This window comes from Triticum aestivum, chromosome 3D (assembly GCF_018294505.1).
Source record: "Triticum aestivum cultivar Chinese Spring chromosome 3D, IWGSC CS RefSeq v2.1, whole genome shotgun sequence".
In the NCBI taxonomy this organism is placed as follows: Eukaryota; Viridiplantae; Streptophyta; class Magnoliopsida; order Poales; family Poaceae; genus Triticum; species Triticum aestivum.
The window spans coordinates 121,163,171-121,175,072 of record NC_057802.1 but is presented as its reverse complement, the minus strand read 5'-3'; the positions used below and the strand labels follow the sequence as shown (position 1 = coordinate 121,175,072).

The 11,902-nt window shown below is 46.7% G+C and overlaps 1 protein-coding gene across 1 annotated transcript; it reads right to left on the bottom strand.

Moving 5' to 3' along the window:
* Positions 1–2,184: 2,184 nt before the first annotated feature.
* Positions 2,185–3,249, bottom strand: LOC123074326 (uncharacterized). Its single transcript, XM_044497201.1, has 3 exons — positions 3,067–3,249; positions 2,825–2,972; positions 2,185–2,700 (listed from the first exon to the last, which is right to left on the bottom strand). The coding sequence occupies exons 1-3, from the start codon at positions 3,141–3,143 to the stop codon at positions 2,638–2,640; spliced, it is 288 nt and encodes a 95-aa protein (XP_044353136.1). The 5' UTR covers positions 3,144–3,249; the 3' UTR covers positions 2,185–2,637.
* Positions 3,250–11,902: the final 8,653 nt, after the last annotated feature.

The window sequence follows — 11,902 nt, the reverse complement described above, 5'->3', positions numbered from 1 at the left end:
GGATGAGGAAGAGGAAAAGGAGGAGGCTTACTGAGGCCGGGGGATGGCGGCGACGCCGGCAGCAATGCGGCGACGGCGGAGGCAATGCGGCAACGGCGGCGATGGTAGGAGGAGGATGACCGCGCGCGACGGTGACAGTGGGGCAGGGGAGAGTGAGGAAACAGGCAGGCCGGGGCGGGGATAAGGTCGGGTTAGCAGCAGCGCGGGCCAAGGCCAGTGCTACTACTATCTAGTTAGCAGTAGCGCGGTTCCCACACAGGCATTACTACTAAACGTAGCCTGTTGGCAACCGTGTGGCGTGTATAGTGGTAGCGCGTTTTGTTCCTACCGCTCTACTACGACATACATAGCAGTAGTGTGCTTTGTATACCTGCGCTACTGCTAATTAGCAGTAGCGCCTCCTTTTAGACCGCACTACCGGTAAGCTTCTGTGTATAAGGTTTTCCCTAGTAGTGCTCGTTGGCATCCGCGCAGCCAACTTCTTTCTTTGCTTGCATGGCATGACTATGCGCCCGAGACGGCGGATGGCGCGGCCACATGCATTGGAGGCGACGATGCCCGTGCCACCATGCCGGGATGGAGCAACTCAACACTCCTTCGCGAGCTGGCTTCGAGTGGCGAGTTGCTGAACCACGTGCCAGCTTGGGGTGTCAACTTGCTCTGTCAGGCTAGGCGAGGGAGGTGGAGCAGCGAGTTGCCTCGCTCGTATCCGTCGGGCTCGGCAGGCAACCTAGCCGACTTTTATGTCGGAGAACTGCTCTTTCGGCTCGTCGGATGCCATCAAAAGAGTGGACAAAATGGTGGAAGGAGGAGATGGGGAGCGGCGGAGTGGTGTAATTCTTGCCCGGCGTCTCCCCTCGTTTAAATAGAGGGCGGACGGGAGGAGCATGCCCGACGTTGAGTTTGATGTTGGCCCGCTCGTGAACGGACGTGTGATCGGAGTAGATTTCTCGGCTTCCACGCGGGTTTAATGGGGGCGTTTGAATGTGGCGAGGGGGCGTGTTCAGCCGAGCATGCAGCGGGCTGTGCCCTCGGCCGGCGCGCCGCTTTAATGGCGGAGGCAGTGAGAGGTCGTGTCCGCCCTGAGCCGCCTTCAATGCGGAGCGATGCGCTCTACAGCAACATGAATGCGGGCAGCTGGACGACGGGCGGGAAGCATGCGGGTGGGGGAAGGGGTTATTGGTGGGCCAGAGCGGTCAGAAGCGGGCGTGACAACGGTCCGGACTTCCGTAAACCTTTTCATGTTTGTCTCTGGTTTGTAGGAGAAAATGCGTCCGGACCGCACACGGACCGATACAAAACGGTGTTGGATGACTTCTGCGGTCCGAACAACGTGGTCCGAACAGTAGCGGTAGGTTTGTGGGTCGGCATTGAAGATGCCCTTATAGCCCAACTAGTAAATACTTTGAGCTCAAATTGCGGAAAATATGGGTGTTCAGTACTCGATACATCCTGAGACCAAAAACCTGTTCTTTTTCTTTTTCTGGTTCTGTAGTTAGTAATACTATGCTACGGGATTGTGTGCTCCTCCACTCCACTACGGTCGAGAAGAGGGTACAGGAAAACGACCGGCGCTGCAGCAACCAGAAACACAAGAACGTATAAAAAGTTAAAACCAGAAATTAGATGTGACATAAATATTTATGTTTAGATGAGCTCTAGATACATCCTTTTTCATTTTATATGTTTTCCTATTCGCGCGGATCCCACGGTGCACCGCCGGGTGGCAGCTTTGTCAGGCAGAGCGATACGTGTCGGAAAATGATAGGCACACGTACAGTCGAACAAGCGTGCATGCTGCTGTTCTGCCTACGGTTCTCTAGGCCTGAAAACTGGAATCAAAGTGCTTCCACACGCACTGCATCGATCATCTCTCCCGGCACGCACGGAACCACGTACGCTCACGCACAAATCAGTGCAATTATTTGTGTTATCATTGCAGGTTTCCACGAGAGGTTTCCTCATCTCGGAAACTCGCAAGTGTAGGAATCATATCATGATCAGCGGTTCGAGAGGCCGAGTCCACTCATCAACAAAACCTCCTTGTCTTGTAGTTTTCACAAGTCAACCCAAGACCTTAAACCACTCACATTAGGCACCCAAAGCATGCATCTACCCATGCATTACACATATTGCATACAGAAACAAGACCCAAAAGTCAGACACACACTGCCATGCATGTTGGACACCGAAAGAGAGTACATGCATGAGATTATAAAATACTACTGCTACACAGATACTTTTTTGACTAATTGCTCATTCATCTATAATCACCATTACATTGCAGGGTTCGATCTTCAAAGTCATCCTCTGAATATCAGTAGACCCTAGCTAGTAAGATTGATGAAGAACTTTATATATCTATATCACTGCAGCTAATGCTAATTAAGTAGTACAGTACGCACTAGTATATAAAGATAGTAGCTAAGCTTGAGCTTGACATTAGAGTCAACAAAGCCATGGGAGATCACACAAAAACACACACCGATCGATACACTTACGCCGCAAAAGCTTGACTAGTAGCAACTGATCAACGTACTCGGGACTTAGCTTATAATAAACCAAGCTTCCATGGCTATGGCAGATGCTCAAAGCATCTAAAAGATCATGCTTATAACTGCCTGGATGTTTGGCTGGTCAAGCAAGCTCCTGGTTCTTCTCCACCACCCTCACCTCCTTCGCCGACCTCAGCACGCTCGCCTGCATCAGTATATAGTTCAACCGATCATATATGCCATCAGGGGTGTAAGAGAAGTTTCATGTACAGTACATATGATGGATCCATGTACATCCATGCATGTGAGGTTATAGGTCGGGCGGTGACCTGAGCGTCGGTGATCTCGACGGCGAATCCGTCGACGATGGCGAGCGAGGACTTCTTCCAGTAGGTGTCGGGCTGGAGGAGCTTGGCGAGGAGCTTGTCGTGCTTCTGGCTCAGGTACGCGTCCAGCGTCGCCGACCCCTGCTTCGTCCTGCACCCAACCCAACAAACCATCCATCAAAACCGCGCACATATATTGCACACGAAGATGCAAGCCATTATATTTTTGTGCAAGGTATACAGACCGATCGGCCCTCAGGCGCTCGTAGACAGGGTCGAAGTTCATGAACACGAAGTACACCTCCTGCTGCGGCTTCGCCATTGCTCCCACTCGTTGGATTCTCTCTTCCTCGAGCTACACGGGAAGCTAGGTAGAAGTACTAAGGTTTTCAGTGCGGGTAATGACTAATGATATGAGTGAGAGAGCAAGGCTTGGTTCCATATCATTGCTATGGGCCGCTATTTATAGCCGGGGGAGAGGAGGTGGTCACATGCTGATCATGTCACCGGCCGGGAGGGAGCTAGCTGCATCTTTCTTACTGAGTCCAGATTAGCCTAGATCTAGAGTGGTTAGTCAAATTAGCGAAAGCGCGACGCAACTAACAAACATGCAGCCAACTGCGCGAGCTTAGGCCGGCTTGAACTTGGTCAAGGGAATCTCGCCTATAAAAAGCGCACGCACATGCATGTGCGTACGTCCAGCCACTAGTTAACCAACCCTTACTTGTCCATATAGCCAGCTTGCTGCAGGCACTGTGGCGCGCATGTATATTTTATGTGGGTTGCAGTTGGATTGCTGGAGAAGATAGAGTATATACATACACATTTTTTTGTATGATTCGTGGGTAATATCCAATAGAATGTCTCTGATGGTTGGGAAGACAGGAGGGGGCATGGGATGGTGACGCAGGCCTGCATGCAGGCGCAGTGGATATGTACGTAGCATGGAATCTCGCACAGAGCTGGAAGAGGTCAAGGACTCGAGATCTCTGCGCTGCACCTGGGACTCAGAGGGAGAGGCGCTGTAGGCCGGAGACTGGCCGGATTGTACGCATGCATGTCGTCGCAGCTGGTGCTGGTCAGTACCAGATCCGGATGGGATGGGGTGTGAGTGTGAGCAGAGCGCGCAGCTCGCAGTACGTACGGGCGCGTGCATGCATGCATATGCATGCGACGCAGAGCTGGCTGCCGCCCGGCTGCTGCGTGCATGGCCAGAGCGAGAGGAGAGGAGAGGGCCCGGACCGATCGGATCCGGCGCAAGGACGGCACTGGCCGGCAAGGATCTCGGCGAGGGGCCGAGATCGAGCTAGCTGCCATGCATGCACATTTTTGGTAATGCTGTACACTTGTATGTTTGGATCTCTAGAAACGTGCCGAGTCGCTGATCATGCATGCACGACAGGCTACATTTATACCATGCATGCTAAGCTTGTCTTGTACCTTTTTTTCTGGAAGTAGGGTCATTGCATCCTCGGATGTATGCAAGGCAATCAAAGCTCGAGTGCACTTTTTTTTTTTTTGCGCCGTGTCACTTCGTAGGCTGCTGCAGGCTCCAGCCTAATGAGTTTAATTAGTCCGCGACACGACCTTGATATTTGGAAACCATCTGCAGTGCCCAAGAGGACAAGACCTCGTCATATCACTCCACGAGTTATTGAGTTTGGCTTTGAGGCAACGTACGTACTGGCTAGCTAGCCAGTGTACGACAAGTGATCGACGTCGGGCCGGGCCCGGGCATTGATGAGGCCCACGTGTACGTGTTGGACACCTGCCGTCCAGCGAAAGGTCGTCGGAGCTGTGGGGGGCTGGTTTCCCACCGGGGCATCACATGCTCGCTACGCCGCCTGCCTCCACCACTTCCGTCCAACTTTCGGGTCATTTCCGGGGTCCTACGCTGAGCCAAGAGAAAGACTTTGTTGGCGCCTCTCCCTTTGTCGTTCCATCGATGGATGCCTCCACGGCAACAAAACTCTGTGGGCTGTGGCATGAATGCATGCAGGCGTACGGCCTCAACTCCTGAAAACAGCTTGCATGCAAGAAGCAAGAAGCAGGCACGTGCACGTTTGTGCCTAGGCCTTGCTATTTTAAGTCTCATGCTCCGTTTGAAATCGTGGAGCCTTTTCAAAATCGCTTGTAGGCCTGTCCACCCACTTCCCAAACTGTGACCAACCTGGCATACCTATTTTCCTCTTCCAACCAGCTAACTATTTTCCCATTAATTGCTCAACAACAACAAAAACAATCCTTACAAGTACTACTCACTAATAGGGTGAGCGTCTGCCCTCAAAGAACGGAGGGGGCGGGGGCGGGGGCGGAGGCGTCGCTTTCCATTTGTCTGGCGGAAAAGCACGACGACGGAGGCTAGAGGGTCGTGAGGGAGAGCGGGCAAAAGAGTCGAGGGTTTTCTCCCCGACCTATCGACACGGGGAGATCTAACCGGAGGTGGGTTGTGGAAAGGTCAGGGATCTTCCTCCCTCACGTGCAACCAAATTGGGATGTTTGCTTGCCCAGGGCCAACTCAGCCTGTGGTTTACCCACCCGGGGAAAAGGCAGGGATCCCCTGAGATCCCTTACAACCAACCGGTTCAAGAAATACATGTCTTAGAAGGGATCGTAGTTTTAAAAATCAAACCAGACCGGTGGTCCGACCAAATATACCGGAGTCGAGGCCTCGTTCGGTTATTAAGGTGTGTTGGTCTTTTAGAAAAAAATGGTGAAACATCCAGAAAAATGGTCAAACCTTCAACCTTGAGCCAAATCATGCCCAAAAGCACTTCACGAACTGGGCTAGCCCCGAGTTGTGATATATTGATTGACTACATCTGGTATTAAGTGTATTCATTTGATCATAGGTTGTTTTTATAGAAAAAAGGCTTTAATATTCATTTTTTCTTCACTATGGAACCGGCTGAACCGGCGGTCTGACCGGTAAAAACCTAAACTGATAGCCTCACCGGTTTGATTTTCGGTCCGGTTTGGAAGGGGTATAGCTAGAGCGACTAAAAGCCCAAACCTTCCAGGCAAAACCTCAATAGGGAACCGAGAGCAACTCAAGTACTAGTGATCATTCATGTTGCACGATCATTAGCTAGAGCTGCACATGATACCTACGTAACCAGAGAAGAAGTCATTGCACGCAATTAAAACACACTAACATGTTTGTTGTCAAAAAAGCTTCATCGTAGTCAGAATAGAGTAGTAGATTGTTTGGCGAGATACAACCATACCAAGTGTAGCACAGCTGTGTGGCTACACAGACAACCCCCATGTACTGAGGAATTCTTGCTTCTAGACTGTAACTCTATACTTCTGGAATAAGACACTTTTACGCTCGTAGAAAAACATGTTTGTTGTCAAAAAACAATTCATTGTCCATCCGGGTGAACATGAGAGCCAAACCCCTTCCCCATGCAAAAAAAAAAAAAAAACTACCACTCTAGCATACATAGGACTCATCATGCATGAGTTCATGATGGTGCTTCATATAATTGGAGTGCACAGGCTATATTGTTATTGTTCGATTGATACTTGTCGACTGGACTACTGCACTAGTTTTACCTTTTGCCTTGCTTTCGGTGATAGTACGTGTGTGCACCATATGCATCTCACCACCAAAAACTTCTTCGTCATTTTTTGGCCGGCATACATTGATAATGCGTGCATGTATGGGCTGGCGCTACGAGGAAAGATTTGTTCTGGGTGGAGGCGCCAAGCATAACGTTGATATGGCGTCGAATGAAGTGGCAGTCATCTAGCGTATGGTCTATCTTCGCGAAACGATACACACTACGTTTTTTTTTTCTTTTTTGATGGTGATTGAGGGGTCGATGCACACGACGTATTTTTTACAGAGCGATACACACTACATTTTTTTTAGTAACGGCATCCTTTAGTAAGTGCAAAGATTCAAAGGAATACGAAAAATATCGGGCAAATCTAAGAGCAACACATGGCACCCGGTAGAAAGAGAGGATGCCGCTTTGGCGAGGTTATGACCCTTTACATTAAACTGTTTGTTTCTCGTGGATAAATTTGACGTCTCGAAACGAACAACGTTGAAAGTTGATCTCTCGTTTTTGAGAACTGGCTGTCACCTTGAACGTGCTAGCCCACCCGGGTTCGAGACTCAAGTGACCCGTGGTGTTTATAGTTCCTTCTATAAAAATATGCTTCCATGGGCTAGTCTTGGGTGGTCTTATTTTTTCTAAAAGTGTTGATCTCTCGCAGAATAGTAGCATACCGACAAGGAGTATCAGATGCAATGTTAGCCACCACTTTTAGGCAGTCGGAAGCAATGCACAAACGGGTTGAGGTATAGATCCGTAGCTAATGTCTAGGGCATATCTAGATGTGCCCTAATTATTGCACATCTAATTGACTCAATGAAGCACAAAAAAGAAAAAATAATACCAACATGAACCTTCGCGTAAAACCATTAGTATAGGACTTTAGATGTACAATACTTATGACACATTTAGATATGCTATAGCAAAACTGAATGCCAAAGCCTCTTTGCATCACGATAAACACTACGTAGTATACCTGAAAAAAGATCTACATAGTACGCTACTAGATGCTTGGCACTAGCGACAAAGGGCCAACCATGCAAAAGAAAAAAAGGACAAAGGGCCAATCATGCACAAGCAGCGAGCCCGGCCACTAGCCAGCACCAGCCCCAGCCCGGCCCAGTAAGTCGACAGCACTTACCTACTTCCTAGTATTATCTAAACCTAATTGCTAGCTGCCCCTCCTCCCTAGCCGCCCCTCCTCCTCCCTAGCCGCCCCTCCTCCTCTTCCCTTCTTCGCCGCCGCCTGAGGCAGCCGCCGGGCAAGCCCGGGGCGCCAAGGATGGTGGCGGCGGGGCCTCGGTTGCCCTGCCTCTGCGTGGGGAACCCCGGATCTGGAGCGGCGGCTTCATCGGCAAGGCACGGCCGGCTAGCAGCCGTGCGGGCGATGGATCTGGCGTCCCGGCCGCGCGGGCGGCGGGATCCGGTGGTCGTTGGCGGCCGGCGGCGGTTTTTGCGGTGGCCGGTGCGCGCGATCTGGCGTCTCCCCTCCTCCCCTGTTTGGCGTGCGGGCCAACCTTGTCGGGCCGCGCTTCCTTGGGTCGCCGGTTCTGTACAGGAGGCGCTGATGGTGACGGGGATCTAGTTCGGGAGAAATCCCTGGTCGGCCATGGCCGGCCGCGTCGACGGCGACGCCTGAGGGCGCCGTTCCCCTCCTTGGAGGCATCAGTACGGACTGATCCCCTCACTTCCCCTTCCCCTAGGTCTCCCGGGCGAAAGCCCTAACTTTGTTGGGCGGCGACGGCGCTCACGGCGCCGTTCCCTTCTTGAAGGCGCCGCTTTGGGAACCTTGGGGCTGGGTGGCGCTTGTGGGTGGTGGGCGACGGCGGTGGTGCGGCCCTATCCTAGCATGGATCTGCGTCTGTTGCTTGGAGATGGACTCACGTAGGTGGAGGTCGTCGTTTGGCGTCATGGTGACGTCGATGGCGGAGGCACCTACCAAGGTTGGCACCTCAACCTGCTCTGAAGATGGACTAGTGGAAGATGGCGGCGACGACACATGTGAGTGCGTCAGACCGGTTTGTGCCCCGGACCCGGTATGTGGCTCGGTCGGGGCCTCCGGCTTTAGATGTCAGGCTTAGGTGAGAGGTCTGGGTATTTGGCCCAGCTTGCACCCCTTTATCATATGGATTGGAGTAGCGGCAGATGTTACCAAGATGGCGGATTCAGGCATATTGTTGTACTACTTTGTAAGGTCCTCGAGAATAATCAATAAAATGGCCGTATGCATCTCTCAGATGCAGAGGCCGGGGGTCATCCTCCTTTTCTAAAAAAAATTCTAAACCTAATTTGATCCTATCCTGAATAGTGGGCTTTAGTTTGAGCCCTCAGATTGTTACATGAATCCACGGTGCTCTTCGTTTGCCGACATACAGTGACAACACTGCCCACTCCCGTTTCTACATGGACGTGCTGTAGATAGCCTTGGAGTGGTGCGGAGTGGATATACCTATACGTACGTACCTAAACGTCCACTGATCAAAAATGCATGCTCATGTTTTGACAGCTTTAATTGTGACGTTGCTATCTACCGCTAGTGACCCACATGCTGTCACATAAACTACAGCGTACAGTGGCTACAAGCCACGTGAGATCGAGCTGACGTTGGCGTAGTGCTCCAGATAACATGCTTGGGAGCGCGCAAGTCAACAATGGCGACAGTGGGGGCATGCGCGCAATAGCTTTGCTAGCAGACGCAGCGCGGCGACGCATGCGACGCCGGGCGGCCGGTGCATGAATATGGCCGACGACCTGCACGCGACTACGCCGGGCGACCGAGCGGCAGTAATGTGAGGGAATGGATAAATCCATGTAGGAGGTTAGGTAAATCGTAGCTATCGGTGGATGGCCGAAAAAGCTTCTTCTCCGTCCCGGACACCATCAGCTAGCTTTGCCCTTGGTTACCCAGTTTATTGACTCGAGCGGCCTCGGTTGAACTATCACTGCAGTTTTACCTGCCCAGTCTAACGTTTTCTTTTGGTTTCTACAAATAGGTGCTCTTCGATTCGCCAACATGGACCGCCCAAATGACAGTTTCCTTTTATTTCTCAGTTTATCTAAAAATAAATTTTCACTTTGTTTTCTTTATCTTTGTTTTCCTATTTGTGTCATGTTTTCATTTTCTTTTATTTCTTACTATTTTGTGTATCCTTATATTTATTTTACTTTTTTCTTTTACCGTTTTATTATACTAGTAATTATGTTTTTCAATAAATGTAAGCATTTTTGTGACATATAAATCTAATCACCATGCATAGTTTGTCTTATAAGTGAACATTTTATGATACACATCATTTAAAAAAAATGTGAAATGCACTGAAGTGTGTTGTGATTTTTACCAAATACATTAAACATTTTTAAATGCACAATTAATATTATTTAGTTACATGAACAAATTATCTTTTATTTTTTAAAATAGAACTTTTGTATTACGTTAACACTTTTTAAATAAATGATGAGCATCATTTCAAATGCATGGTGAATGTTCTAAAGAAGATATGAAGATTTTTGGTATACGGAATGATTTTTTTTCAAATATTTGATAAACATTTTTAAATAGATTGTAAACTAAAAAATTCACTTATGTGGTGAATTTTTAAATAAGAGAACAAAATTTTATCGGCGTGTTGAAAATTAGATCAAATATGGGAAGATTATTTTTAAAGTATTTATTACTATTTCCAATATGTGATGAATCTTTTTTAAATATGTGATGCACATATTTTCAAATACGTAATTATTTTCTAAATACATTATGAACACTCTAAATACGTAAGAAAGAGTTTACAAACAACATTTTTTAAATAAAGCGATGAATGATTTTCAAATGCAGCGTTTTTTTATACATTCTATTAGCATTTCTGGAATATGCAATGAATACTTTTTAAATGTATGATGAAAACTTTTAAGTATGTGAGGAACATTTTCAAGTATGCAGTGAATGACTTTTCATATACACTCTCATTTAAAAAAAATACTCCTTACACTTGAAATACTCGATGATCGTGTTTCCAAAAATGCATTGTATAAAATAGGTTGAAAATTTTGGAAAATACTTGGAAACTTTTTAAAACTGCATGTTTTTTTCATGAAAATACTACGATATTTTAGCAAAAAAAAAGTAAGATTACTGAACAAAAACGAAACAAGAAAAGGAAAAAATGCATGAAAATAAGACCCTGCTGCTATTTTGTGCCCGGCCCTGGTGGGGTGTGCTGCAGGTGACGCAACCTTAGCACTTGCAACGAGCCTGGCGGCTTCTTTTACTCATTGGGGTGTCATAAAAGAAATTAAAGCTTGGGCAACTTCTTTTACTTATTGTAATTTTACTCATGAACTTAGAAGCTCGAATTTTGAAGCTAATAAATTGGCTAAGTATGGTGTGTCATTAGATCAGGTAAGGCATGTTAGGTTAGGATCTCCTCATGATCCTATGTTCACTCTAAAAAGGAGAACTAGCAACGACGCACCTGTTTGTGCGGCAAATTGAAACATTCAGGGTCAAATTCAGATTTGCCGAACCAAAGCACGGGAGCTATATGTCTCGCCTACAGGGCAACGTTACTGGGCGGCCTCAATATTGTAGCTGAGCTCGCATTCTTTTTTCCTTCGTTTTTTTATGAATTTTTACTGTTTTTGCAGGCTTACTTTTGTTTTTCCAAGGCTTTATTCGACTTTTATTTTTATTTGGGTTTTGTCTTTCTTTATTAGGTTTTTTTCAACACATGTGTATGTTTTTCATACACATTGTATATTTTTCATATACATTAAGAACATGTCTTTATACATGTTCTGCATTTTTTAAATACATGAATTTTTTTAAATATAGGTTATGATTTTTTTTCGTATAGATTGTATATTATTTATATACATGTAATGTTTTTGTATATTCGTTTAACATTTTTACACGTACTTGTTTTGAACATTTTTTTGAATACGCGTTACACATTTTTCAATACATGTTAAAACATTTTTTTATATGATACGAAACTTGTTTAAACTATGCGAACATTTGTTTCTAATGGATAACTTTTAAGAAAAACACAAAATGAATTTTTTGAGATATGTGAATATTTTGTATATGTAACATACTTTTATTTGAATGGTTTGAAACATTTTTTTGAATTAAACAACTATTTTTTTAGCATTGCATAATTTCATGTACATTTTTTTGAAACATGTGAAGAGTTTTAAATAACACTTGCAATTTTTTGAATGATACATAATTTTCTAAAAGTTCAGCGAACATTGTTTACAAGAACATTTTTTAATGTGTGATGAACAATTTTAAAAAGTTAACTAGTATTTTCATAATATATGTATTTTGTACTTTTCAGAAAACAAACAAAAGGAAAAAAAAGGTACATGCACAATGTCAATGTGATAAAACACTTGGTTACTTGGCCGGCCTACTCCCTGACCCTGCTGGCGGTGCGTTCTTCTCTCTCGCATAAAGCGAGACATAGACTGGCCCGCACCAGAGGCCCTTTTCATCAGAGCACAGACGTAAGCCTTG

Bases quoted from the DNA above. Each gene is read 5' to 3' on its own strand.
- LOC123074326 (XM_044497201.1), bottom strand. From the start codon at position 3,143: ATGGCGAAGCCGCAGCAGGAGGTGTACTTCGTGTTCATGAACTTCGAC. The intron at 2,973-3,066 runs GTCTGTATACCT...GGTTGGGTGCAG, and splicing joins GAGCGCCTGAGGGCCGATCG to GACGAAGCAGGGGTCGGCGA. The intron at 2,701-2,824 runs GTCACCGCCCGA...ATACTGATGCAG, and splicing joins TCGAGATCACCGACGCTCAG to GCGAGCGTGCTGAGGTCGGC.